Source organism: Canis aureus, chromosome 10 (assembly GCF_053574225.1).
Source record: "Canis aureus isolate CA01 chromosome 10, VMU_Caureus_v.1.0, whole genome shotgun sequence".
Lineage (NCBI taxonomy): Eukaryota > Metazoa > Chordata > Mammalia > Carnivora > Canidae > Canis > Canis aureus.
In genome coordinates, this window is record NC_135620.1 from 51,858,428 (window position 1) to 51,885,368 (window position 26,941).

Consider the following 26,941-nt stretch of genomic DNA (forward strand, 5'->3'; position numbering starts at 1 on the left):
GCCTGGACTCGGCTACAAAAGGCGACGGCTGCGGCGCGCCGGGCGGAACTTTCCAGAACGCTCGGTGAGACGCGGAGGAGCGGCGGCTGCCCGAGCTGCGCCCAGCAACGCGCCCCTTCCCGCTCCCCCACACCGGCTTCGGCCCTCTCACCGGTGAGTTTCGGCGCTCGCGCTCCCCCTCCTCCCAAGGCCGGCGCCATTGTTGGCGCGGGGAAGCCGGATGGAGCCGCGGTCGGAGGCGGTTGGCTCCGCGTGGGCGGGAGGGTTGTCGGTTCCTGCATCCACGATTCTCAGTTTGGGAGGGCTGGTGTGCCGCGGCAGCCGGGCTCCGGCACGCGGTGAGTGGGCCCGAGGCGTTCCCTGAAGCGTTCTCCACACTGTTTAGCCTGAGGTCCCCAAGGACTTGCGGCTTTCGGCTTTGCACCCGCCCCGTGCGCGCCCCCGCGTCCCCTCCGCCTCAGCTTGCTGGCGGTGGGCGACCCTGCGCGCACGCGCGGGAAGAGCCAGGGGCGAGGGGCTGCGGGGGGAGCGGGGCGGAGGCTGCGGCCGCTTCTCCGGTCTCTCCTCCTTCCCTTTGTTGAGGGCTGGCTGGGGTTCTCCCACCTCTTCGGTCAAGGTGGGAGGAGGAAAACCTTAACGGTCTGCGCCTAGGTTACGGGGGAAAAAAACCTTTAAACGACGTGGAAGCTACGCTGGCTTGTGGGGGCGAGAGGGATTCGATGGTCAAAGTGGAGATGCTAGAAGTTCTGTGATTGAGAAACATCCTTCGGAGGGGGAGGGGAACTTGCTTTCTTGTGCTCTTAATCAGTTTCATAAACCGCTCCCTTTCCTCCTTCCCCGTGCCCAAATGTTTTTTATTTAGGGAGTGTAGGGTTTATCAGATTTGCCAAAGACAATGATACTCTAATAACCAATAAGCTGATCCTATTGGTGCTCTTTTTGATTACGGCTGTCAGTACTGGAAAGAGAAACCGGAAGAATCCAGATAATAGTGGCGTTAGTGTGGAGCTTTCCCGTGAAGGAGGAGGGGGGACCCAGCTGCTGTAGGAAGGCCTTTGAATTAGTCCCCGATAATTATTAGCTAATACTTAGTTCATTAGAATCTATGGCTGAGTTACCAAAGGGATTGTTACCTTGTGTGAAGTTTAGGGAAGGTGGTTTTTGTTTTTTTTTTTGTTTTTTTTGTTTTTTGTTTTTTTACCAGATTTGGGAAAGAACAGATTTCTTTGCCTTAACTTTGATTTTAACTATTAAAAATTTACAAGTGAAAGTTAAAACTGTATTTCATTTTAGGCTGTAGAAAATGGTGAAAGAAACCACTTACTATGATGTTTTGGGGGTCAAACCCAATGCCACCCAGGAGGAATTGAAAAAGGCTTACAGAAAACTGGCCTTGAAGTACCACCCTGATAAGAATCCAAATGAAGGAGAGAAGGCAAGTGATGTAGTCATACTTTTAAATGTAGCTGTGTGATTCTTTGTCAGGTGTATAGTACTTAGAACAATCTGACGAGTATGTGTAATACGCTGCCTACCTTGCAACCCTTTTAAAGTGAAATTTCTTTCAAACAGTTTAAACAGATTTCTCAAGCTTATGAAGTGCTCTCTGATGCAAAGAAAAGGGAATTATATGACAAAGGAGGAGAACAGGCAATTAAAGAAGGTGGAGCTGGTGGTGGTTTTGGCTCCCCCATGGACATCTTTGATATGTTTTTTGGAGGAGGAGGCAGGATGCAGAGAGAACGGAGAGGTAAGAATAATCTGGTCCACATGGAGCAAATTAAAGTAGCCCGTGGTGAAAGCAAATTCTTGAGAAATCCTCTATTTGAAACGTTTACATGTTGGTATAATGTTGCAAACTAAAACTGCCACTTTGATTTATGATGTAGTTTTTTAAACTGAGATTGATGTAGCTAAGCCAATCCTACCCTAAAGAGAATACTTGTAAAGCTCTTATATGTATGATTTCAGGAAGGTTATCAATCGTTAATTGAAGGAATAGAGTATAGGGGCATACTTTGCAAACCCTTTTTAGAGATCTTATTTGATCCCTTCCCCCCAGAGCCAGAAATTAAATTTTTTCAAGGTTATATATAGCAAGGCATTAGTAGAGTGAGGAATGGAGCCCAAGTTTATTGCCTCTAAATAGCTTATGGTGTTTAATTTTGTTTCAGCTTTATTAATAGAATATGTGCCTTTAACGTTTAATAGAAATGTAGTTACAGAATTTATCTTAGAACAATTTGCAGTCAAAGTTCATTGTTCTAAGGTTGGGTGATTTGTCCCACAGAAAAACAAGCGGTTTTTAGGGGCGGGTAATTAAGGAACTGACTGGCAAACTTTGACCTTGATTAATGAAAGGTGGGTTTTTTGGTGTGATAATGGAGCATATGTAATCACACTAAAGGAGTTTTGTTTTCTTTCCCATATTCTCAAATCTATAAAGCTAAAGTAAGAGGGGCAGTTTCCAGTATGCTAGAATCAACTACATGGGAATATATTTTATTTTTTTTCATGGGACTATATTTTATAGGACCAAAGGTGGAGCTACGAACAAAAGGATGTAGTTACTGGAGTCACACTCTTCTTTGCAAACTGAAAGTATTCGTTAGACATGTCCAGCTACTAGTGAGGGAGCTTTTTTCACTTGGGCATGAGGCAGTACTGTTTTGTGGTGGATACAAGTCTCTGGAAGAATCAGTAACTAGGAACTTATTAACCATTGGCAGATGACCTCATTTCTGTAGCCTTTGTATCCTTATGCAATCTCCACCTTCCACTTCACATTTTATTTATTTATTTATTTTATTTTTTATTGGTGTTCAATTTACTAACATACAGAATAACCCCCAGTTCCACTTCACATTTTAAAATGAGATACGGCACTCCTTTGTAGCCATTGGCCACATTTAAATTTAGATTAATTCAAAACATTCCTTTTTCTGTGGTAGCCTCATTTACATTCTAAATAGCCACATGTGATTAGCAGCTACCGTGTTCGATATCACAGATGTAAGACCTTTCACCGCAGGAAGGTCTGTTGGACAGCATGGTATGAGAAATACAGTTTTTAAGTACTGCTGCCCTAAAAGTAAGTGTGCTACTCTTTAGAAAAGTGGGAATTGATAGTCTTCTATGGAGACTGGATAAATATATCTGCTTCCCTGGCCAATCTTGCTTACTTGGAACTTAGTGATGAAGAGTTTGTGGATGAAGTGATTGGCTACGTCATTACCATACTGAAGTGAAAGATTCAAAGAATATATTAGGGATGCAGTTTGGATTAATTTATTGTGAAACTTGATATTTAACATTGGTTTTCCCAAGTGATTTTGCAGTTGAGGTTTTTGACTGCTGTAGTTTGTAAGGTAGCCACAAATGCGTCCTTAGGCAAGATACTGTCCACCCAATTTTCCTCATCTGAAATTACATTTCAATTTGAGGATCAGGTGATAGTGTGACCATCTTGTGTAATAGGTGCTCAACAGGTGTATCCTGTGAAATACATATTTTCATTCTCTTTTTAAAGTGGGATTAACGTACATATAAATAGCATCTCAGATTTTTAATGAGCAGTGTTTTGTTTTAGGTAAAAATGTTGTACATCAGCTCTCAGTAACCTTAGAAGATCTCTATAATGGCGCAACAAGAAAACTAGCTCTGCAAAAGAATGTGATTTGCGATAAATGTGAAGGTATGGTCTTTTAACACCTATAACTGAAAATGAAACTGAAGCTCTTGCAGATACATAAAACTGACAACACACTACCTAATACAAGTAGGAAGAAAATCTGAACCTACCACCTTGAGAAATATTAGCAACATACCACTCTTTTTCATGTGTTTTTAAATGCAGTTGGGATCAATCTAATTTGATGTCTTTGGGATCAATCCAATTCAGAGGTGAACACTTCCCTGTTCTCTCAAACTTATTCTAATGGTTCAGAACCTGTAAGACGGTTTTAAGTGTCCTCTTTTTTAGACACTTAACTGTTTAATTCTTAGCTAAGAACCTGATCTTTTTATTTTTTTTTATTTTTTTTTTTTAAATTTTTATTTATTTATGATAGTCACAGAGAGAGAGAGAGAGAGAGAGAGAGAGAGAGGCGCAGAGACACAGGCAGAGGGAGAAGCAGGCTCCATGCACCGGGAGCCCGATGTGGGATTCGATCCCGGGTCTCCAGGATCGCGCGCCCTGGGCCAAAGGCAGGCGCCAAACCGCTGCGCCACCCAGGGACCCCAGAACCTGATCTTTTTAATAAGCTGTTCAGAAGTAGGTTATTATCTAAAGAATAAATTTTTAAATGTTTCCATCTTAACAGATAAAGTAGCACTAAAAATAGTGCTTTGGGAGCACAATTTTTAAAACAAAATTCTGAAATGGTGCTTTGGGAAGACCACAGTCAAATGTCAGTAGATAAGTGAAGCTGATGGTAACTATATTTTATCAAATCTAAAAAGGCTGAATTGTAGACTTTTAGGGCAGCATCCATCAGATCTTGGAAACTAAATGTAATGTTTGAGAATTCATTTAAAAATTTTGTTATTCTATCTGATACTCAATTTAAACATTTGTTTTTAAACTGTTCAGGCCGAGGTGGTAAGAAAGGAGCAGTCGAATGTTGTCCCAATTGCCGAGGTACTGGAATGCAAATAAGAATTCATCAGATAGGACCTGGAATGGTTCAGCAAATTCAATCTGTGTGCATGGAGTGCCAGGGCCATGGGGAACGGATCAGTCCTAAAGATAGATGTAAAAGCTGCAACGGAAGGAAGATCGTTCGAGAGAAGAAGATTCTAGAGGTGCATATTGACAAAGGTGAGTCTGAGGCACTTTGTCATTTTGAATTCCTGAGTGCTGTGGCAAGTTTATTAATACTGTATTTTATAGTTAACTAAAAATTATCCTTAGTAGGCTTTATGTATGATTTTATCACCCAGAGATAACTCTTAGCCACAAAGCAAATGCTTTTTCATCCCAAGCCTTCGTATATTTATAGGGAATTCTTCAGGGATCTCCTCACTTAATATAACACTGACATCAGCAAATGATTGGTGTTTCACACTTAATTCTTTTCTATTAAATCATTACATTGTCTTTTTTTTTTTTTTTTGGTCTACTTTTTTATTTTTTTACTTTTTTTTTTAATTGGTATTCACACATTATTAATTTCCTTGGGGACTGCTAGATTAAGGGATATGCTTACCTTTCTGTTTTGAAGATTTTGTTTTATTTTTTTTTTTTAATTTTTTTTTAACTTTATTTATGATAGTCACAGAGAGAGAGAGAGAGAGAGGGGCAGAGACATAGGCAGAGGGAGAAGCAGGCTCCATGCACTGGGAGCCCGATGTGGGATTCGATCCCAGGTCTCCAGGATCGCGCCCTGTGCCAAAGGCAGGCGCCAAACCGCTGCGCCACCCAGGGATCCCGATTTTGTTTTATTTTTAAGTAATCTCTACACCCAACTTGGGGCTTGAAGTTAGAACCCTTAGATGAAGAGTCACATGCTCCAGACTCAGCTAGCCAGGCACCCTGGAATATGCCTATTTATTAAGCATGGGGGAATGGGGTTAGGCAAAGAATTCAGGGGGTCTCAATAAAATACTTCCTTAATTTCTCTTAAGTTCATGAACATGTTTTATTTCTTAACTGATATGTAAGAACTTAGATTATGAATATGTGGTAATGTTCTTTGGACTTTCATTAATTTACATGAAAATTTAATGAATTTAATTTCCACTATGCATACTGGTGGAACTGTTGATAATATGAATGTTACATATTAACTACATACATTTACTCTAAGGCCCTGCAGTATTCTTACATGTGATTCATGACTCCCTCATTGACTCATGTTTAGTAGAATTTTGATACTTATTTTGCTCTACTAAGACCTCGTCTTCCTACTAACAGTATGTATTTTGGGGAGGGCATTAGTGGCAAGTGAAGCCATTTTGCTGTATTTACCCATGGTCTTTATGATAGTGGGAAAACCAGCAAAACCTAGTTGAGTTTAATTGCTTCACCGCTCTATCAAGATAGTTACTTGGCTTCACAAATGATTTTGTCAGTGTATAATACTGGTATTGTGGTTTAAGTTCTTAGTTTTTCAGAGGTACACACTGAGGTATTTGTAAGATTGGGATTTTGCTTCAAAATATGTTGCTGGGGGAGGGGAATGTGGGTGGAGGTATAATACATGAACTATTAGGAGTTGATAGCTGCTAGATCTAGTTTGATGAGTATTTAGGAATTTGTTGTAGTATTGGCTACATATAGAAGTTTAATATTTTCCACAGTGAGTAAAACAAAGTTGCACCTGTGGAGGTCACCTCAATGATCATTGGTTCAGGAGATAAGGACATAAGTAAGTAATGAAATTAAAATAAGAATTATGGTTATAATGTTTGCCAGTCAGCTATTTTGGTGGCAGTGTGGGCCTTTTAAATTATTTAATCTTCAAGACAGCCCTGTTGAGGTAGATCTCTAGGAAAGTTGGTATTTTGGAAGGTTATGCAACTTGCTTCCCCAGGGTAATCCAACTAGTAGTAAATAGCTCTGAAATTTGGAGCCTCATCTTTTCGCATCTAGAGTTTGTGTTCACTACTGTGATCACCTTATTCATTAAGAAAATTGCCCACGTTACTAGTCTTTCTTAGTCATTTCAGTATGTTTAGCATAAACAAAGACATGGCTCCCCCCCCCCCCCCCCCCCCAGATTCATAAACAGATAGACACCAGTATTTAACAGATTGAGATTTGGACTTTAGTAGGATGTTAAACAAGAGTATAAAATCTTTTGTTTTTAGGCATGAAAGATGGCCAGAAGATAACATTCCATGGTGAGGGAGACCAAGAACCAGGACTGGAACCAGGAGATATTATCATTGTTTTAGATCAGAAGGACCATGCTGTTTTTACTCGGTAAGAACTTTTATCAACTACTCAACCTGAAGTCTTGCATATTTTTTAAATGAGCTTTTCATTACTTTCAAGACATTACTTGGAAACAGCCTGAAGAGCAGCAGGAGAGTTGAGTTATATATGATGTCTTTTTTCAAAAGTTAAGCACTGTTTCAATAAGCTAAAGCAAAAAGGATCAGATTTTGGGTTTTGTCTAAACTTAAGGAAATCATTACCCAATCTGGAATTTGAAGGATGTTTTTACTACAGATGTTTTGTATGAATATAAATGAATGGCTTAGGGAACACATCCCAAAACCGTGTTTGTTTAAGCAGTTAACTTGAAATAACCTAAAACTTTTGCCTCTTTCAATCCTGAGTTTGTGATACATTGGGTTGTTTTTAACTGTAAACAAGTAACTAGCACTGTCTTTGTAGAAAACTAAATTAGTATGAGTCTTCTGTAGCTCTGAAATAATACTGTTCACAATGAACTTAAAGTGAAGCACAAGAATGATTAACAATTTGTTAAATAATGTCCACTAACTAAGGCATTGGACAAGAGTAGGATTCCAGTAAATCTGTTGGGAATGTTATCTGAAGGAACTGATTTTTTGTTAGTGGAAAAAGAACATTCATTCCCACAAGCGTCTCAATGGGAAATGCTGTGAAAGTCAGGATTTTGATGCTGTCAATTGAGGTGAAGCAACAAGAGGGTTTTTTTGGAGAGTACCCTGGATGTTTTACTAATACTAATTGGAAAGGTGTTTTTTTTTTTTTTTTTTTTTTTTTAAGATTTATTATAAGAGAGAGAGAGGGGCAGAGACACAGGAGGAGGGAGAAGCAAGCTCCATGCCTGGAGCTCAATGTGGGACTCGATCCCGGGACTCCAGGATTGCGCCCTGGGCCAAAGGCAGGCGCTAAACCGCTGAGCCACCCAGGGATCCCCTGGAAAAGAAAGTTTAAGCACAAAGAGGGAGTGGGATGAGACAGTTCAGGGATGATAAATAGTAGAAGCTGCCTACAATGTGTGGAAGGATTCTAAAGTCTTGTCCAAGAAATAGCTGGCAGGGTCCGTGTATTTGGTGTTTCTAGATCTTGGCTGTTTCGAGAATAGGGAAAGAAAGGACATCTTAGTGAAAGAGACCCTTATTTATACCCTTGCTTGTTAAGAAAACAATTGCCATCATGATATGGTACTTCCAATAATTGGTGATTTGAAAAATTTAAGTGTATGTCATATTTACATTGATATAGACGAGGAGAAGATCTTTTCATGTGTATGGATATACAGCTGGTTGAAGCCCTGTGTGGCTTTCAAAAGCCAATATCTACTCTTGACAACCGAACCATCGTCATCACCTCTCATCCAGGTATGATACTTAGATGAGTGTGGTAAAGGCACTGAGAAAACTGATATTTTACTTGGTCAGTTATTTATCGGTATTGTAAGCTGAACTGAAATTGTAAAATATTGGGTCTTTTTGGAAGCCCCTAAAATGGTAATGGGATTGCTTCACATAAATTTATTACCTGTCAGTGAGCTAGCACATTCCTCTGTACTTTATAAAAGCCTCATAAAATGTGACTCTTGAAGGAAAAATTTGACTTCCATGTTTTTAGGTCAGATTGTCAAGCATGGGGATATCAAGTGTGTGCTAAATGAAGGCATGCCAATTTATCGTAGACCATATGAGAAGGGTCGCCTAATCATCGAATTTAAGGTAAGCTATAAATAAAGTACTCTGGGGATGTTGGAGAATGATTAGCTTATTAAAATATGACAATTACATTTCCAAATGGTAAAGTACATGAAATTGATAGTGTCTCTTGTCCAGGAAGAAATAAATTGAGCTAATATAAGGCTATAATTGGGATCTTAAAGTTCAGAAGCACTTAAAATAACTACTGTGGCTTTTTGGCAAAATACTACCCTGCTTGGTTTGCTAATAGGGTGAATTCGTAAAGCAACCTTCAGCCCTTTTGTTTTGATCTTATATTTGCCTTTGACCCATAAATAGTTTTCATTAAAAACATTTTTGGGAGATGCCAAGTGAACTGTGTACATTTTTGATAACTGTACTTGTGACCATATAGTTCAAAATCCTTTATGTAAAAAAAAAAAAAAATACGTATTTTTTTATCGTTTTAAAGAAATGGGGAGTTTTGTTTTAAAAACCATTTTTGGGCAAAGAAGGACTGCCTTTTTGAGGAAAAATAGCCTTTTTTTTTTTTTTTTAATTGAAGTCAACATATGCATTACTGGTTTTAGAGGTAGAGATCAGTGACTCATCAGTCCTATGTAATACCCAGTGCTCATTATATCACGTGCCCTCCCTAGTGTCCATCGCCCAATTACTCCCGTTCCTCCAGCAACTCTGTTTCCTATGATTAAGAGTCTTTTTTTTTTTTTTTTTTTTTTTTTTTTGATTAAGAGTCTTTCATGGTTTGTCTCCCTCTCTGGTTTCGTTGGTTTATTTTTTCCTCTCTTCCCCTATGATCCTGTTTTGTTTCTTAAATTCCACAGGTGAGAGATCATAGGACTGTCTTTCTCTGATTGAGTTATTTCACTTAGCATACTGTTCTGTAGTTCCATCCCCATTGTTGCAAATGGCAAGATTTTGTGGTTTTTTGATGGCAAAGTAGTATTCCATTTGTGTGTGTATTTATACACATCACATTATATTTATCCATTTGTCTGTCGTCTTCTATAAACATTGTGGTGCAGGTGCCCGTTCAGATCAGTACGTTTGTATCTTTAGGGTAGATCCCTGGTAGTGCAATTGCTGGGTCAGAAGGTAATTCTATTTTCAACTTCTTGAGGAACCTCCATACTGTTTTCCAGAGTGGCTGCACCAGCTTGCATTCCCACCAACAGTGTAAAGGGGTTCCCCTTTCTCTGCATCCTCCCCAACATCTTGTCATTTCCTGACTTGTTAATTTTAGCCATTCTGACTCGTGTGAAGTGGTATCTTACTGTAGCTTTGATTTGTATTTCCGTGATGCTGAGTGATACGTGGAACATTTTTTCATGTGTTGGCAATTTGTATGTCTTTTGGAAAAAATGTTCATGTCTCTGCCCATTTCTTGATTGGATTATTCATTGGATGTTGAGTCTGTAAGGTCTTTATAGGTTTTGGATACTAGTTCTTTATCTGATGTCATTTACAAATATCTTCTCCCATTTTGTTGTCTTTTGGTTGTGTCTACTATTCCATTCGCTGTGCAAAAGCTTTTTATCTTACTGAAGTCCCAACAGTTCATTTTTGCCTTTGTTGTCCTTGCCTTTGGAGACCTGTCTAGTAACAAGTTGCTGTTTGGCCAGGGTCACAGAGGTTGCTGCCTGTGTTCTCCTCTAGGATTTTGATGGATTCCTATCTCACATTTAGGTCTTTCATCCATTTTGAGTCTATTTTTGTGTATGGTGTGAGGAAATGGTCTAGTTTCATCCTTCTGCATGTGGCTGCCCAATTTTCCTAACACCATTTGTTGAAGAAACCGTCTTTTTACCTTCGTTGGATAATCTTTCTTGCTTGAAGATTAGTATTGACGATAGAATTGAGGGTTCACTTCTGGGTTCTCTGTTATGTTCTATTCATCTGTGTGTGTGTTTTTGTGACAGTACCATGTTGTCTTGATGATTACAGCTTGAAATATGGGATTGTGATGCCACCAGTTTGGGTTGTTTTTGTTTTTTTTCCCCCCAGCGTTCCTTTGGTTATTTGGGATCTTCTCCGGTTCCACACAAATTTTAGGATTATAAGTTGATGGTATTTTGATAGGGAGTGCATTGAATGTATAGATTGCTTTAGGGTTAGCATAGACATTTTAACAATGTTTTTCAGAGGAAAAACGGCTTTTAAAAAAGTACCTGTTAAAAGGAATTAGTATGTGTTTCAGGATGGGTTCTCATGTGCTGAATAGAACGGTGATCATCACAGTGCAATTTTTCGATAATTATTTTTTTAATGCTTTAAATCCTGTTCAGCTAGATAGATGCTGTGCCTTTTAGAACACGTGTTCTAACTTAGGATTGGCAGATAGTCATTCCATTTTTTTCTGGGGAGAAAATGGGTCAATGATAACGTCTCTAAGAAGCTAATGATGAAGTATATCAAACTGAACTTACAGTAGAGATTTCTTTTTACAGGTAAACTTCCCCGAGAATGGCTTTCTCTCTCCTGATAAACTTTCTTTGCTGGAAAAACTCCTACCTGAGAGGAAGGAAGTAGAAGAGACTGATGAAATGGACCAGGTAGAACTTGTGGACTTTGATCCCAATCAGGAGAGACGGCGCCATTACAATGGGGAAGCATATGAGGATGATGAACATCATCCTAGGGGTGGTGTTCAGTGTCAGACTTCTTAATGGGGCCGGTGAATAACACTGCTGCTGGCATTTTATATGCAGTAGTGGATGAGTGAAGGACTATAATCATAGCTCACTACTTGCTATTGTTTTTGTTTTAATATTCAACTATAGTAGTGTTTTAAAAGTTAAATGAAGAATAAACTCAAATATAAAAGCTCTGACTTTGCCCTGTATGTATGATGACTTCAGTGTGCAAGATAAGTTTAATACTGTAAAAACTACTTTAAAAAAAATCTCCCCTAGCGTTTGTTAGGCCATACCTTGTAATTGATTGCAGCTCTATGTATATGAAACAGTTCAGACTGAAATGCTAGGTGTATGTATTGACTTCAGTGTATGACCCTTAATTGTTAAAGCTATGAAGTTAAAACTTGTATTTAATTGGCAATCAGACAAAGAATTTATTAATTTGTAGAGAAGTGTTGGTCTGTAGTTACGTTAAGTAGGATTCATTGTGATGCCTCTGCATTTTATTGCCTCAACTGTTATTTGAAGATGGCATGCTATGTAATTTGGCCTGTGGTATCAGTGATAGAAAGGATACCTCTCTAAAGAAGTGGTTTATCATATGCTGCTGCTTGAGGGCTTGCACTTGTAGAATTGCATTCCCTTCTGTGCCATCTTTTTTTTTTAATATTATATATATATATATATATCAGTCCTGGTTACACTTTTTTTCCTTCTCTTTGGACCATGATAAACTTCAGAGTAGTGACTTCAGGAGCCAGGGTAACTTAGAGTGAAGAGACATTTATGTGGAGAAGTTAATTTGCATGTATGAGACAGGAAGGTGTCTTCTAGGTATGTGACAGGCTTACTTTAAACCATTTAACTTATGCTCCGAAGTAACTGTAATTTCATGTTGGTAGTATAGCAAATTATGATGAATAGCTTTAATTGTATGTTTAAAAGTCATGTTCACAAGCTTAAATCTGGAATCAGAATTAAGCAATTGAAATGTATGAATGTCTCCTTAATATACTGATTACAAAGCATTTCCAATGTGTCACTACAGGCTTTTTTTCCCCCCCCCCCCCCGTAGATTAAAAGCACTGGTTTTTCACTAAGGTAGAATAGGTGATTTCTCATTTAACTAGTTAAATGGGTAACAAAATGCTGTTGAACTACAGTTAAATGTTAACAAGTGTGGGGAGTGAAAGTGGGTGAGGGTAATGAGCCAAAAGGGGTTTTTAAAACTCAGCAAATACTGGAGTAAGAATGTGAGAGTTTTGCCTGTTTATTCTGGTTTTGCTGTTATCAGAAAGCTTAAATATTTCCAACTTTAAGGGGCCCAGGTCATAAATTCCCCTCATAGAGCACACCTGAGTTAAAAAGGAGACACTAAAACTTACTCTATGAAGAGAGTGGTTCCCACACCTTAAGTGTTCGTCATTGTGACATTCCTAATTGACAACCTTTATTCTTAGACTGTCTTTCTTTTGTTTGTACCACACAGTTAAGCTCACATTTGGGTATGTGCTACATGCTCAGGAAGGCAAAACAAAGTATTCAAAAGCAAAGCAAAAAAAAAAAAGGAATTCAAAATAATGTCTGTGACAAGACGTTTTAAATTAAAAACCTGTAGTGTAATATATTTAACATTAAAAAAAATAAAAAAAGGTTTTTGACATCGGTCACAAGAGTATAAATCAAAACCAGTGAGATCCCACTTCACACCTACTAGTCCAGAATGAAAACAGGTGAGAATGTGGAGAGGTTGGAACTCTACCTTATTAGTGAGAATGTAAAATGAGTGTTTCTATACAGAAAGTTAGGCAGTTTCTCAGAAAGCCAAACAATGACTATAGAACTGGTAGTTCCCTCCTTGGCTAATAAGATACTTGCTGCCCATGTTGTTTGCAGCATTCACAGCCAAAGAAGGAACAAAGAAAGCCATGTCCAACTAATAGACAAAATGTGATGGTGCATGTACAGGTGACAGACACATTAGGACAAATTATCGTATGCATACAAATATATACATACTTAAATATGCTGGACGAATTCCTAGAGACCACTTAACCAGGGGCTAGGGGGAAGAGAGGAATGGAGAGTTAGGGCTTAATTGTGGTGATGAGAAAGTTTTAGGTACAGTGATGGTTGCACAAGGTCCTGAGTGTTACTTAATGCTGCTGGGCTATACAGTTAAAAATGGTGAAGTACGTTTTATTTTACATGTTACATAAAGATCCAAAAAGTAGAAATCACTAAAAGGAAATGGTTAACAGTCTGATAGGCAGAAACAGTAAGTTTGTAGTCTAAAGACTACCTCTGAGAATTTTGACCAAGGTCATCTCTCAAGAACTCTGACCAAGTCTGCCACGGAAATACATACGCATCAACACAAGTGTAGTTCCTGGTCCCAACACTAATGCTTTCTCTGATGCTTCCCTCATCCATTCATACTTGGAACAAGAATGTCCCACGAGGATGCTCCTGGAACACGGTGGTAGATTTATTGAGTGTGAAGTTAGCATCAGATCTTCCCTGCATATGGTACTGGTTTTCAGCGTTGCCTACACTTACAGTTACCTGGGAAGTTTTAAAACATTTGAGTCACCTGGTCACCCCACCCCCAGGGATTTTGATGTAATTGAGCTGGGTGTGTGTAGCTGGAGCATCAAAATGGTTATGAACAGCCAGGGTTCAACACTACCAACCTGGGGACAGTGAGGTTAACTACTAGTAATAGCACTGCCAAGAGAATTGCTGTGAAGTGTAGAAGGTCTAAAAATACAAGTGAAAGGGCTAACCAGCTAGTGTAATATAAAGGTGTTCTTTGAAGGGTTTCTGAAGTCCTGGATCTTCATCATTTTATCTCTAATCTATGAAACAATCAAAACACCTACTTTGTAGGTGGAGAAGTTGTCTGCTGGTTCTCAAATTTGAGCAAAGTTGCTGAGCCCCACTGACTGCCACAGTTGCTGATTCCAGTTGTCAGGAACAGAACCTGAGAATTAGTCTTTCGTTTACCAGGTGACACCTAGAACCTAGAACTACTGCTCTGGCCCAAGGGAAATGTAACAGCAAAAAATGGAATCCCAATTTTTATAATTCATTGCTCTTTTACTCTCACTGCCTGTGGCTACTTTAGGTAAAGAAGTTGGAATGTGGACAAATAACCCGTGAATTCTTCGCCTTTTCCCAAATCTAAAGAGAAGCTGACAGCAGCTAGATTCAAAGAATAAATTCCAAAGCTTTGGAATTACACTTGGTTTTCAGTGTATGCTCCATGAGCAAGGTATGGAAACCATAATAGGTGGTACCTCAGAGTAGTTCTGAAAAGTAAATGAGGCTGCTCACATAGAAAGCAAGGTCTCAGTAAATGCTCTTAGTTCTAGTACTACAAGTTGAAAAACAACTGGTGAAGACCTTGAACTGTACTCAAGCTTTAGAAAGAAAAAAGGTTTCCCTGAAATACCCTCAGGCACTAATTTGATGATTGGGGAATAAGACAAATGTCCTTAGCCTTTCCGAGTTCATTTTACTGCCATGTACTTTAAGTTGTAAGTGGAAAGAAATACCAGTTAGATCTGTAGGTGGCTGCAGTTACCTCCCTAGGAACCTGACAACTTGCTGTCAGAAGAGTACAGCTGTCCATCTCTCCTCTCCTGCTATTTGCAGGGAATACATTCCAAGACACCCCAGTGGATACCTGAAACAGGACGGTCCTGAGCCCTACATGCATTTGTAGCTATACAAACGCCTACCTAGGATAACGTTTAGTTTGTAAACTTGGCATAGTAAGAGATTAGCAGCAATAATAAAATAGAATATACTGTAGTGAAAGTTGTGAATGTGGTCTCAAACTATCTTGCTGCACTGTACTCCCCGTTGTGAGCTAAAATGACCACATGAGGAGACGCAGTGAGGTGAATGATGAAACTTCGTGACAAGGTGTTAGGCTACTGTCGATTTTCTGATACTAGGTCAGGAGGAGGATCATCTGCTTCCAGCCCATGATTGCTTGTAACTGAAACCACAGATGAGGAGGGACTACTGTATGCCATTGGTTATTGGCATCCAGCTGTCCTTTGCTTAACCTCTCCTGCTTATACTGGTCAGAGGCCAATAACGTGATCTCTGCCATCTCTTCATAAAGTGAAAAGCAGCCCAGCCCCTGACTATTGGCTCCAGCAGGTGAAGGTGAAGGTAAAGGGCTCCCTAACCGAGGATGCAGGCCAGTTCCAGCACTGCTCAATTTCACAAAACCGGACCTGGGGCAAGGTACAGAGACCCCACTGTCTGCCTAGAGGGCCCGAGGCCCTCAGCTGCTGGACTGTGGTGCTGGTTCATGGAGTCAAGGAGCCTGGTTGGCTCTTCTCTCCCCTTGGCCTCAATCCCGGGCTCCCGCCCCCATAAGAGCTAGGTGTAGAGTAAGTGCACATACTCGTAAGGTTTGTAACAAAAGTTGTAGACCATTGCACAAGGGGTTACCTGGGAAAGGCACAAGATTCATTTGTTTTAAACTGTGTTTGCTACACAAGCAATTATTATTAAAAAATACCTACTCGATGGCTCCCAATCCAGGCCTCTTCACCTGGTCTCCCAAGACAACTACCATTTGTCCAGCAATGCCTTGTTGCTAGACTACACTGCAGAGACTGGAAAGGCTCCTGCTAACGTGGACCACCAAGCTGTCTTTTTATGGTCAACCCTCCAGGAAGGCTTCCCTAACTCAGAAGGGCTAATTAAGGCCAAAATAATAACTCCCAAGATTTTTTTCATCCTAGTCTTAAATACTGTTTTCTTGTTTTTTAAGATTTATCTGAGAGCGCATAAGCAGCGGAGAGGTAGCAGCAGACTCTCCTCCAAGCAGGGAGCTTGACTTGGGTCTGATCCGATCGTAGGGCCCTGAGATCATGACCTGAGCCAAAGGCAGATGCTTAACCTACTGAGCCACCCAGGTGCCCCTTAAGTACTCCATTTAACTTGAATTTCTTTGCTATTCTATGACAGTAACATTTTTAAGCCATCCTTAGCACTAGGTACAGAAACAGATGTTTGATAAAAATTCCTAAAAGGAATAAATGAACATTTGCTTAGGTTCTTGTTCATTGTGAGCACAAAGGAAATACTGTTAAAATTCAACTGAAAAATTCACTTTATTCAACGGTTAGTGAATCCAGCAACATCCCATCTAACAGAAAGGAGCTCTGAAGAGCTGCACATAATGAAAGGCTTTTATAGACTTAAAGGGAGTGGGAGAAGGAACTCTCCCAACAGAGTGGTTTGTTTCAGGCAAGGTTACCTTCCTTTGGGGGACAGTCGGGGCCTATCAGGCAGACTACCTCCTAAATGCTGAGTTAGGTAACATCACTGGTTACAGGTTACAGTGCTGGGACAGGCTGAAACTGCAGCTGGGGTTTGCTGATGTGGGGCTTAGCACAAGAGACTCCATTTTGGCCTACTTTATTTTAGCAGTACTGCTCAACTACCTGTTGCAATTTCTTTAACTTTCCTAAGGAATTTTAGAATGAGCCGTTTCTTCTTTCCACCTTTATGTGAAAACTGTTTCACTGGGATGGGAGATTCATTCATATGAATTTATGGATTCATGGCTATATTCAGCTCTCAAATGGCAGAAAACGACATTCTTTCAAAAAGCTGCAGGTTTTATTTTAGAGGGTGGGGAGGGGAGAGGGGGGCATGGGTCTGCATGAGCGGGGGGGGGGGGCAGAGGGAGAGGGAATCTAAATCCGTATCCATGTTCAACACAGAACCTGACATGGGGCTCAAACCCACGACCTTGAGATCATGACCTGCGCTGAAATCAAGAGTCAGATGCTCAACTGAGCCACACAGGCTCCCCAAGAAAGTTGCGGGTTTCATGGCAAAAGGAAAAAATGTTTGGGAGTATGATTGGGAAAGAGTGGTTTCTTAGTGCTGCCAAGGCTTAAGTCCACCAATACTGAACATTATTGTGCCAGGCAAAGGATCAGGCTATTATTTCAATCAAAGTAAATTATAACAAACTTTTTAAAAACTTTCCCCGTTAGTTTGTACCTAATAAATGCTAAAATTAAAAAGAGGCACAAAAGGTCTCACTTTTCTTGAAATGATCCCTGCACAGCACCTTCAACATCGACATCACCAACATGTATCAATGAATATGTCTTCGGTTGAAACAAAAGACACCCATGTGCAAAGTACTGAAGAATTTTGTTGGCTTTTACCTTTTTAACTGGTAAGGATGCATAGAGCAAAAAAAGACTTCCCTAAATCCCAGGTCCTTTTCAAATTTCCTTCAGAACAGTAGCACATTTTCAATGCCAAACTCTGAGATGCCAAAACTGAATCCTCATGATGAATCCTGCCGCTAGTTCAACCCAGAAAATGGAGAGGATAGTGTCTGGAGCCAGAACACACAGGAAGGAAGGCACAGCTAAGAAGAGTGAGTGGATGGTGAGGACAGTAAAATGAGATTCTATGCAACCCCTGACCTTTTTACATTCAATCTAGCGTTCTAGACAGGAATGGATGCCCTACCCTCTTCACCTGATCCTAAGTAAAATACATTAACTAGAAGAGCACTTATTTACACTTAAAAACAAAGCCTCCAAAAGGTGTAAAGTTTATTAATATCTAAAAAACAGAACAGCAGAGAGCTACTGAATGTGGGATAATTACTACTTATTCACCGGTTTTACTGCAGGAGGTACTTTTTAAATCACCATTTCAAATCAAAGTACAGTTTTTTTCTAGAAACAGCAGTGTTTCACCCTTCAGGTAGAAGACTACATTAAGTGCCCCAATTAGAAACAGATAAATGAATACCTTAAAAATATATAAAAAAGGGTAACTGCTACTTGAACATGAATTTCCACAAAATTATTCTTGTGCCTAACTCAGTTGCTTAGAAAAAGGTAGCTTAAAAAAAAAAAAAAAAAGCAATACATGAATATGCCTTCACTTAAGTACATGCTCTCAAGCAAGTTTTAAAAGAAAAGTGGAAATTAGGGTTTCCAGAGTTTTAGGAGTCCATCTTCACTGTAGGTAGCAATCAGGTTTTGATGAGGGTGATGTGCAATACCAATCACATCCTTCTCGTGAACCTGGGAAAAGTAAAGCACTGGGTTAGAGGATATAGATCTATATAAATCACACTGAAGAAGCCTCCAGAGCTGTGGGAAGGAGGAATGAAGCTTCCACTTCTCACCAAAGAAATCAAACTTTAAAGGAACCTCGAAAAGGGCTAAATAAAAAGTGAGGCTATCACACTGCTGGTTCACATTTTCTGTACTGTTTTTTACAATGTGTGAATAATGCTTTGTCCCAAATCACTTTCACATTACAGCTGATCCTGTTTACCATCATTTTTGTAAAGTTCGTAAGTTTTGTAAATTCTAGGCCAAGACAGAGGCTAATAAGACTAAAGAATATCATCAGCTTAGTGAACTTGTATTTTCTAGATCCCTCAGCTAGGCTCCTCTGAGATCTGTATGGAGTTCTGATAGGGCAGGTGCACCAAAACTACCTCAAGAACCAGCTGAGACCAAGAGATGATTTTCTAACATGGGCATGTATGCAATTTTTTATATGTTTACATTCTCACTTCTTCCTGGGCCACAGAAAACTATGTTTTCCCTTTCCCTCCTTGCATTCAGTCAGACATGTGACTGAATTCTAACTAAAAAAGAATGAGGAACAAAGTAATATAAGCCACTTCCAGATGTGAGTCTCAAAAACATCTAGTATAGCCCTCAGCTAGTTTATCTCCTCCTGAAATCTTAGAGGCCACATATTCCAAATGACACAACTAGAAGATGGAGGAAGACCATCTCCTATCACATTGTGGCACAGCAAGAAATAAGCTGTATTTGTGGCTTTTTGGGGGGGGGTATAGCTAATCTAACTAGCTGGACAGGCATGTTCCCTTTCTTATTCTCTGCCTTACCTATACCCTCCTAGTCACTTAAGGCTGAGCTGCTCACTGAAGGATCACTTTTCCTGAGAGGAGGTAATTCCATACCATTATTTATGGGCCCTTTATTTTATTTGATGATATCATTTTATATTTTCTATATGAAGGTTCACACAGCAGTCTGGAGACGGTTTACCTCAGCGTTCAGAAAGACACAAGTATGAATGAAATTTCTTTAGATGGCCTCAAATCTGTAATACTCACTGTCAAGGTTCTCTCCAGTTTGCCAGTGACTGTGCTAAAACAGTAGAGCACAAAGTCCTCCCCTACGCAGTAGATCCATTCACCACGGGGAGATAGGGCACAGCAAACGAAATCACCACCTTCTCTCTTACCAGAGCTGAAGCTTCTGACAATCTAGATCGTACCATAATACCCGAAGCAAAAAAAAAAAAACATCTGGATTAGACCGATTCTAAAGCAGCAGTCTTAACATCTTTACATTGTTATTTTGCATTTTGGTTTATTGACATTTAGAATTAGATCACCAATTACACTCACTACTGAAATCCTCTTGCCTGTGAAATATTCAATGGATAAGCTATCTAAACTTAATCATATATCCCAACTTACCAATCCTTTTTTACTCAAATCATTTTACCCTGAAGCAAATTCATTACCACCCAAATTCTAAATCGATATACTACCGGTTCTCAATGCTTTGTGGGCTAATACTCCACTGTTTCCTCTAACAGAATGATGCTTTCCTCATGCAAGATGGAACTGTCTCCAAGACCTTACTTGTTCTATTTTACACACCACATCATCATAAATCAAGCTGAGAGAAACCAATCTCAAAAAGTTACCATACCATATGATTCCATTTTTACACCATTCTCAAAATGACAAAATAATGGAAAGCAGATCAAAGGTTGCTAGGGTTGGGGAGAAGGTTTGCCTATAAAGGTGTAGCATGAGGGAGCTCCCTTGGGGATAGTGAAACAGTTCTGTATCCTGATTGTGGTAGCAGTTACAAAAATTTATACGTCGGAGAAAATTTCATAGAACTTGTTGCCTCAAAATGTTGTAAAGATTAGTGAAATCCACATAAGGTTAGTATTTGAATTAATAGTATTGTATCAATGTCAATTTCCTGGTTCTTGATAACTGTACAATGGTTCTATAAGATGTTATCAGGGAAAGGGTGTGCACACAGGGACTCTTCATCCTGTACCAGCAGAAAACTATGAAGTAGGCAACTACAGCTGTTGTGCAGGGGCCCAATGGACAGAATAGAGCAGCCAGCTCAACCGTGGGCTCTTTTTGTCCGTCAGTTTACTTAGTTCAGTCAGTCAGTCTATTTAATCTCTACACCCTGAGATCAAGAATCACATTGCTCTTCTAGCCAAGCCAGCTAGGTGCCCCTCGACCATTGGTTCTAAACTACAAATTTATCAGTGATAAGGACTAACGGAATGGAGATGGTTCCAGACACAAGGCCCTGGCACTTCTCCATGCTCAGCAGGATCCCCAAGGGCTCAAGCCAACATTTTAGTAGCACCGCAACACATTCCCTTGACACTCCTAATGTCCCTGGTGCTACAAAAGTGAGGTTTCTTGGGAACCATGCAGGCATCCTGACTACAAATATACATCACGAAGACACTGTTGCCCTTCTATGAGAGTTCTCCTCTTAGATGGTGTGGTAACTAGGAGATGTCCTAAGTTAGTAATCCACATACCATAGCTCCCTTAACTCAGGGTTTGTTACCTACAACACAGGTCTGAACTGCACATGTCCACTTACACACAGATTTTTTAATTTAATACTTTTTTTTAAATAATCTCTACACCCAGCATGGGACTCAAACTCACAACCCCAAGAAAGTCACATGCTCTTCTGACTGATCCAGCAACCCACAGATTTTTAGAAACAGTATGGGGATGCTTGGGTGTCTCAGTTGATTAAGCATCTGCCTTTGGCTCAGGTCTTGATCCCAGGGTCCTGCATCAGGCTCCCTGCTCAGTGGGGAGCCTGCTTCTCTCTCCCCCTCTGCCCCTCCCCCTGCTCATGCTTTCTCTCTGACAAATAAATCTTTGACTTGATCCCAGGATCATGACCTGAGCTAAAGGCAGACACTTAACCGACTGAGCTACCCAGGTGCCCCCCTTATGTTTTTCTTATTTACCTTTTCTCTAAGCTTACTTTATTGTAAGAATACAATATATAGGGATGCCTGGATGGCTCAGCGGTTAAGCATCTGCCTTTGGCTCAGGGCATGATCTCAGGGTCTTGGGATCAAGTCCTGCATCAGGCTCCCCACAGGGAGCCTGTTTCTCCCTCTGCGTATGTCTCTGCCCCCTCTCTGTGTCTCTCATGAATAAATAAATAAAATCTTAAAAAAAAATACAGTATATAATACACATACAAAATACATGTTAATTGTTTATGTTATCAGTAAGGCTTCTAGTCAACAGTAGGCTGTTAAGTTTTAGGAGGAGTCAAAAGTAATATGCAGATTACTGTGCAGGGCATCAATGCCCTTAACCCCTATATTGTTCAAGGGTCAACTACATAAGGTTTTTGGAGTGATGAATCCATATTTGGTTACGGGAAGGGCCAGAACAAAGACATAATTTAGGAATGGCCTGCAAGATCTGTGCAAATGCACTTTCTGAGCACTCACCTGCCCCTGCATGTTCATGATGACCACGGTATTTGATCTGTTGCACACCACAAAGTGCTCTGGGTTTTTAGGAAGCAGGATCACACTGTTGACAGTGATATCTGTCCCTGCAGTGCTGCCCAGGGATTTAAAGGTATTTGAACATTCTGTGGTCTTCATATTCCAGATCTATGACACAAAAATTTAAGGCATAAACATTTTTGGGGTATAAGAATTTCAAAGTTTTGGGTTTAAAAAATGAACATTTGATAACTAAAAATGAATAACACTGACTCAGAAAAAAAGCTTCATTAGTCGTATCAAATACCTAGCTTTGCATATACAAAGTAAGCACTCAGCATGGTTGCTGATTAATTAGTATCAACAAGTCACAAAGCTATATAATAAAACCTTTTAAAATCTATGATCTCTTTCAAAATTTTCCTAATGAGCTATGTATCTTTAAAATTTGCTATGTATCAACACTGCTACGGTCAACCAGAAAGCCACCCTTATCTGGACATCAAAATAATATATAGGCTTTTTTAGAATTATATGCTTGGGACTCTATCCTGAGATTCTGATTTGATAGCTCTGAGAGGGGGCATAGGCATGTCCATTTTTAAAAAGCTCCACAAATGATTCCAATGTACAGCTTGAACCACTGTACAGAAGCCACAGTGTCGATACATACAAAGGGATCTATGAAGTCACTCTTGGCCACATGTATTACCTCTCCCAGCCCAAAATCTCCCTAATGCTTTTCACCTTGCCCTTCTGGGCTGTTATGAACTGATAGGGTTAAATCAGACTTCACAATTAACTGAAATCAGAGATGTGCTTAAAGAAGGAATGGACCAAATCTTGCATGGATGACACTGTCTGGACACCATTCACTTTATATATATATATATAAATAAATATACTACACACACACACACACACACACACACACACACACACACAAAAGCCTCAAAGGCATAGACTGTTGTTTCCTTTGTGCTTTCAACCGAGCTTCTTACGAAATGGATGTTGAATATCTGTAACAGGAGGAAATAACTGCCTCACTAATGCCCCAGTATTTATTTCCTAATAAATACTGTTCTCATCTGCCCAAATCTCCTCTCTAAAGCCCAACTGCCTAGGAGAAAAATGAACTTTTCAGTGATGAAGAGTTCTAAGGCACCCAGCATTTTCCGTCCAAAAAGTCTATGAGACATTATACCTGACTTGCTGAAGAAGAACTAAAGGAAAAACCACAAAACTAAGCAAGACAGACAAGCCACCTCCTATTGGCATTTTACAGGTTGTAAGACACATATACAAAGCACAAAGGGCAAATCCCATGACTAAAGTACTAAGAGCACTGTGGATCTCCCCATCCATCCTGAGAAAGACTCTCCTACCTCAGGTTCCTGGTTCAATTCCCAAGTGAGAACAAGCAATATCAGACGGTAGTCTTTTAGGCATTTGTGTTAAAATGCTTACGGCTTCTGCCACAACTACACACTTACATAAGGCAATTTAAAAGCAGGTCCAGAATATAAATGGAGATCTCAAAGATCTCCAGCCATTTTCTATTTGGATTTCTCATCTCTTCTAGGAAATGAGGCCTGCTATTAAAATAACTAAATCTCTTAAGATGCTAAAGATCTGATACTCTCCCCGATAGCTGAGAACAGTGAGTATCTGAGAGAGGGCTTAGTTCTACTCTACACCTCTCCTACCCCTCTCTAAATGCTGTTCAAAAGGCCCCTAAATGTGGGGGGTCAAGGGTGGGGTGAGACTATACAACAAAAAAGAGATCTATTTATCTGGCCACTAAGCCCTTTGTAAACTTGACTATTGTGGGTGAAACATATCTATATCAAGACAGAATTTAACCACTATAAATGAGGGGAAGACAAGTATAGGCCTCTACACCCTTCCTCTTTTCCTACAGGTGATAAAGTCTGTTCTGATTATGTAAGTGTGAAATCCAACACCTTTCAATAAGGATTCACCAGAGAGTTATTATTATGTCTCAGACTCCCCTCATTTACAGCTAAAACAGCTAATAAAGAAGTTTACTCCACCACAATCATCACCATTATCACCACTGAAAATTCTTCAAAGGACAAAAAATAGAAACCCCAAAATAAACCAGTATCAAATACTTAACCTTTACAGTGCCATCAGAGGATGCACTAATAATATAATGTCCATCTTGTGTAAAAGTTGCTTCATTAACAAAGGAGGAATGGCCACGAAATTCCTTCAGTGTTTTCCCAGATTTTAACCCGTGAATTCTATCACAAACAAAAGAAAACGAACAGTTAATATTCTATAGACTACAACTGGGACCAAATGTTGAATATACTTTCAATGAATTACAGAAGTTCAAATTATAATATCAGGTGAAGAAAGAGGACTATGCAATTACATACGCAGTATAATTTTCATTAAGTCAAACAAAACCAAACCAAAAGCTTGGCCCATAGGCTTCTGCTCAGAGACAGACTTCTAGGCTTGGCTATATTGTAATGTGTCCTCCATGGTGCTTTTAATGCAGGCCGGTCCAAAAATATCGCACTTTGAGAAACATGAGGCACTGCTATAATCCCTTTCTAGTCTCTCTTCTGGGTGGACTCAAATGAACAAAATAATGAGGTCTCCACATACTCTCCATATAACACCATCTTGGTTAAAGCATAAGGAATCATTAGTATCTCCCTCGAGTGCTTCATCACAGCAAACCCAAGTGAGGGAGTTTGGGGACTCTTACTTACCTAATTGTCTGGTCAAAAGAGGCACTAAGGATCTGACTGCTATCCTTAGAAAAGCTTAGACAGGTGACACCTTTACTGTGAGCCCTTTCAAATCTCCTTAAACATTGTCCACTCTGAATCTTCCATACCTTTATTAAAAAAAATAATAAAAACTTGTAAATAGTGTCCCACTGTAGCCTGCAGGACCAACCAAGCAAGATGCAGTGCTCAATGATGCACTAAAACAGTATTAAAAATGCATGCTAACAGCTGGCTATGGCTGCTTCACGTAGTGCAATAACGGAACCCTCTGAAACTTAAAACCTCTTTCCTTATAAATTATTAAAACAAAAATTTAGACTCGAAGTTCACTTAGCAGAGACCATTTCTATATTTTATCTAGCGCAGGGTGTTTTACCAGCAATTAAATACAAACCACAGGTAATCAACTGCAGACTCTTCCATTCCCTAAAAAAACTCAAAGTAAAACACATCAGAGAAGGTGAGCCACTGGAGGGTATTACGCTGAGTGAAGTAAGTCAGTCGGAGAAGGACAAACATTATATGTTCTCATTCATTTGGGGAATATAAATAATAGTGAAAGGGAATAGAAGGGAAGGGAGAAGAAATGTGTGGGATATATCAGAAAGGGAGACAGAACGTAAAGACTGCTAACTCTGGGAAACGAACTAGGGGTGGTAGAAGGGGAGAAGGGCAGGGGGGTGGGAGTGAATGGGTGACGGGCACTGGGGGTTATTCTGTATGTTAGTAAATTGAACACCAATAAAAAATAAATTAAAAAAAAAAAAAAAAAGAAGGTGAGCCAGGGTAGAAAACAGAAAGGGCATGATGAGCAGATCTGAGTTGAAGTCCCAATCTATCACTTACAACTGTGTGACCTTAAACTGATTATTGGACCTCCCTAGGCAGAGTTATTAGAATTAAACAAGAAACAGTAAATTAGCATAAAGTGGATGTTCAACAAAGAATAGCTGTTATTAAGCTATCACATGTAGAACACTACCCCACTGCAGAAGTCTCAAAATGTCTACATATAAAAGTTTTTGCCACTAATAAATACCTTGATTTTTCCATCTTGAGCCCCAGTTGCTAACATTTCTGTATCTCTGCTAAAACACATGCAGAGAACAGCATCATCCATCATCATAAAGTTATCCTGGGCCTGGTATTTAAGATCCTAAAGGAAACAAAGATAGGCAGTTACCAAAATAACACAAAACTCCCAGTTACACCAGATCTCTACAAACTCACTACAAGCAGAATAATGGACTGTGCCTACTCTAAATATCGAAGGCAAATACTAGTGACATGAACATGTGTTCCTAATGAACTGATAGTGCTGAGAATAATTATAGTATTATTGTATTAATGATTATTAATATTGTAAACAATTCTGATCTAACACTCTAATCTTTTGGTTCCTGATCTTTTTTCTATGCAAAATTCCCCTACAACTTCACATTGTAAGTTTTTTATGTATCTGAATTTATTTTAGGGATATGATGTGAAAAACCAATGTCTTTTTCCAAATTGTTACCTCCTTTTTCCTAAAACTATGTATTGACTAATCTACTTAATTGTGATGTTTCTTTTATCATTCCTTATTGTTCAAAACAGAGTACCTTTATTTTTTCCTAAGGGTCATGGTTTAAAAAAAAAAAAAAGCAAACTATAAGGAAATATATGTAGTAGAAAATGAAAACCACTCATGAATTCACTACCCATGGAGTAGAAGTTAGTATTTCTATGACAAAGACTGTATTTTAAATCAGTGGATAGTCAATAAATACCTATTTAGGAAAAAAATTAAGTTGAATCTACACCAACTTCATCCTTCTAAACAAATTCCAATGAATCAAAAAGTAAACATAAAATGAAACATGAAAGCAATAGAAGTTGAAGAAAAAGATGGATAAAGGTAATTATACAAAAAAATTTAACTCTATAAAACAAAATGATGAGCAAAGTCAAAAGACAACAATCAAAATTGAAAAATATTTGCAATACATATACAAATACTGATTTCCTCAAACTGTTCCTAAAAATACGAATCCAAAAGAAAAATAGGTAAAGGATATGAAGACTTCACAAAACAGGAATTATTGGTGGCTTTTCACATATAAAAAGATAATCAATTTCATTTATAATGAGAGAAACACACAATTAGTATCACAATTACATTAGATTAGAAATAGTAAGTAATTGCTTATATATGCCTAGAAATTCCAGAAGGTTACATAAGCAACTGATAACCCTGGTGGGACCAAGGAACAGAATTAACCAACTGAGGGACAAGAGTAGGGGAGGCAAGACTCTTTTAATGAGTAACTTTTCTATTTTACAAAATGTTGTATCAGATGAGGCACT

At 39.3% G+C, this 26,941-nt stretch overlaps 3 protein-coding genes across 8 annotated transcripts in view; 2 read left to right on the forward strand and 1 right to left on the reverse strand.

Annotated features, from left to right (window-relative positions):
* Positions 1-26,941, forward strand: part of TZMP1 (transition zone microprotein 1) — a 414,174-nt gene that overhangs the window by 351,025 nt on the left and 36,208 nt on the right. The gene's annotated exons all lie outside the window — the stretch shown is intronic.
* Positions 1-26,941, forward strand: part of DNAJA1 (DnaJ heat shock protein family (Hsp40) member A1) — a 27,728-nt gene continuing 787 nt past the window's right edge. Inside the window, exons 1-9 of one of the 5 annotated variants that reach the window (XM_077912244.1) lie at positions 1-153; positions 1,294-1,435; positions 1,573-1,750; positions 3,590-3,694; positions 4,592-4,819; positions 6,811-6,925; positions 8,162-8,277; positions 8,528-8,628; positions 11,055-11,430. In XM_077912244.1, the coding sequence (XP_077768370.1) occupies positions 1,304-1,435; positions 1,573-1,750; positions 3,590-3,694; positions 4,592-4,819; positions 6,811-6,925; positions 8,162-8,277; positions 8,528-8,628; positions 11,055-11,273 (1,194 nt within the window). In that variant the 5' untranslated portion in view covers positions 1-153; positions 1,294-1,303 and the 3' untranslated portion in view covers positions 11,274-11,430. Of the gene's footprint in view, positions 154-186; positions 339-512; positions 617-977; positions 997-1,293; positions 1,436-1,572; positions 1,751-3,589; positions 3,695-4,591; positions 4,820-6,810; positions 6,926-8,161; positions 8,278-8,527; positions 8,629-11,054; positions 11,431-26,941 lie in introns of those variants that run through there. The other 4 variants (XM_077912243.1, XM_077912245.1, XM_077912246.1 and 1 more) reach the window with 4 other exon arrangements.
* The window catches only part of SMU1 (SMU1 DNA replication regulator and spliceosomal factor), a 21,607-nt gene continuing 12,500 nt past the window's right edge, over positions 17,835-26,941 (reverse strand). For both annotated transcript variants that reach the window (XM_077912241.1, XM_077912242.1), the window contains 6 exons: positions 25,635-25,751; positions 24,575-24,702; positions 23,968-24,094; positions 21,828-21,995; positions 19,405-19,557; positions 17,835-18,331 (listed from right to left, as the gene is read on the reverse strand). In XM_077912241.1, the coding sequence (XP_077768367.1) occupies positions 18,233-18,331; positions 19,405-19,557; positions 21,828-21,995; positions 23,968-24,094; positions 24,575-24,702; positions 25,635-25,751 (792 nt within the window). In that variant the 3' untranslated portion in view covers positions 17,835-18,232. The remainder of the gene's footprint in view (positions 18,332-19,404; positions 19,558-21,827; positions 21,996-23,967; positions 24,095-24,574; positions 24,703-25,634; positions 25,752-26,941) is intronic.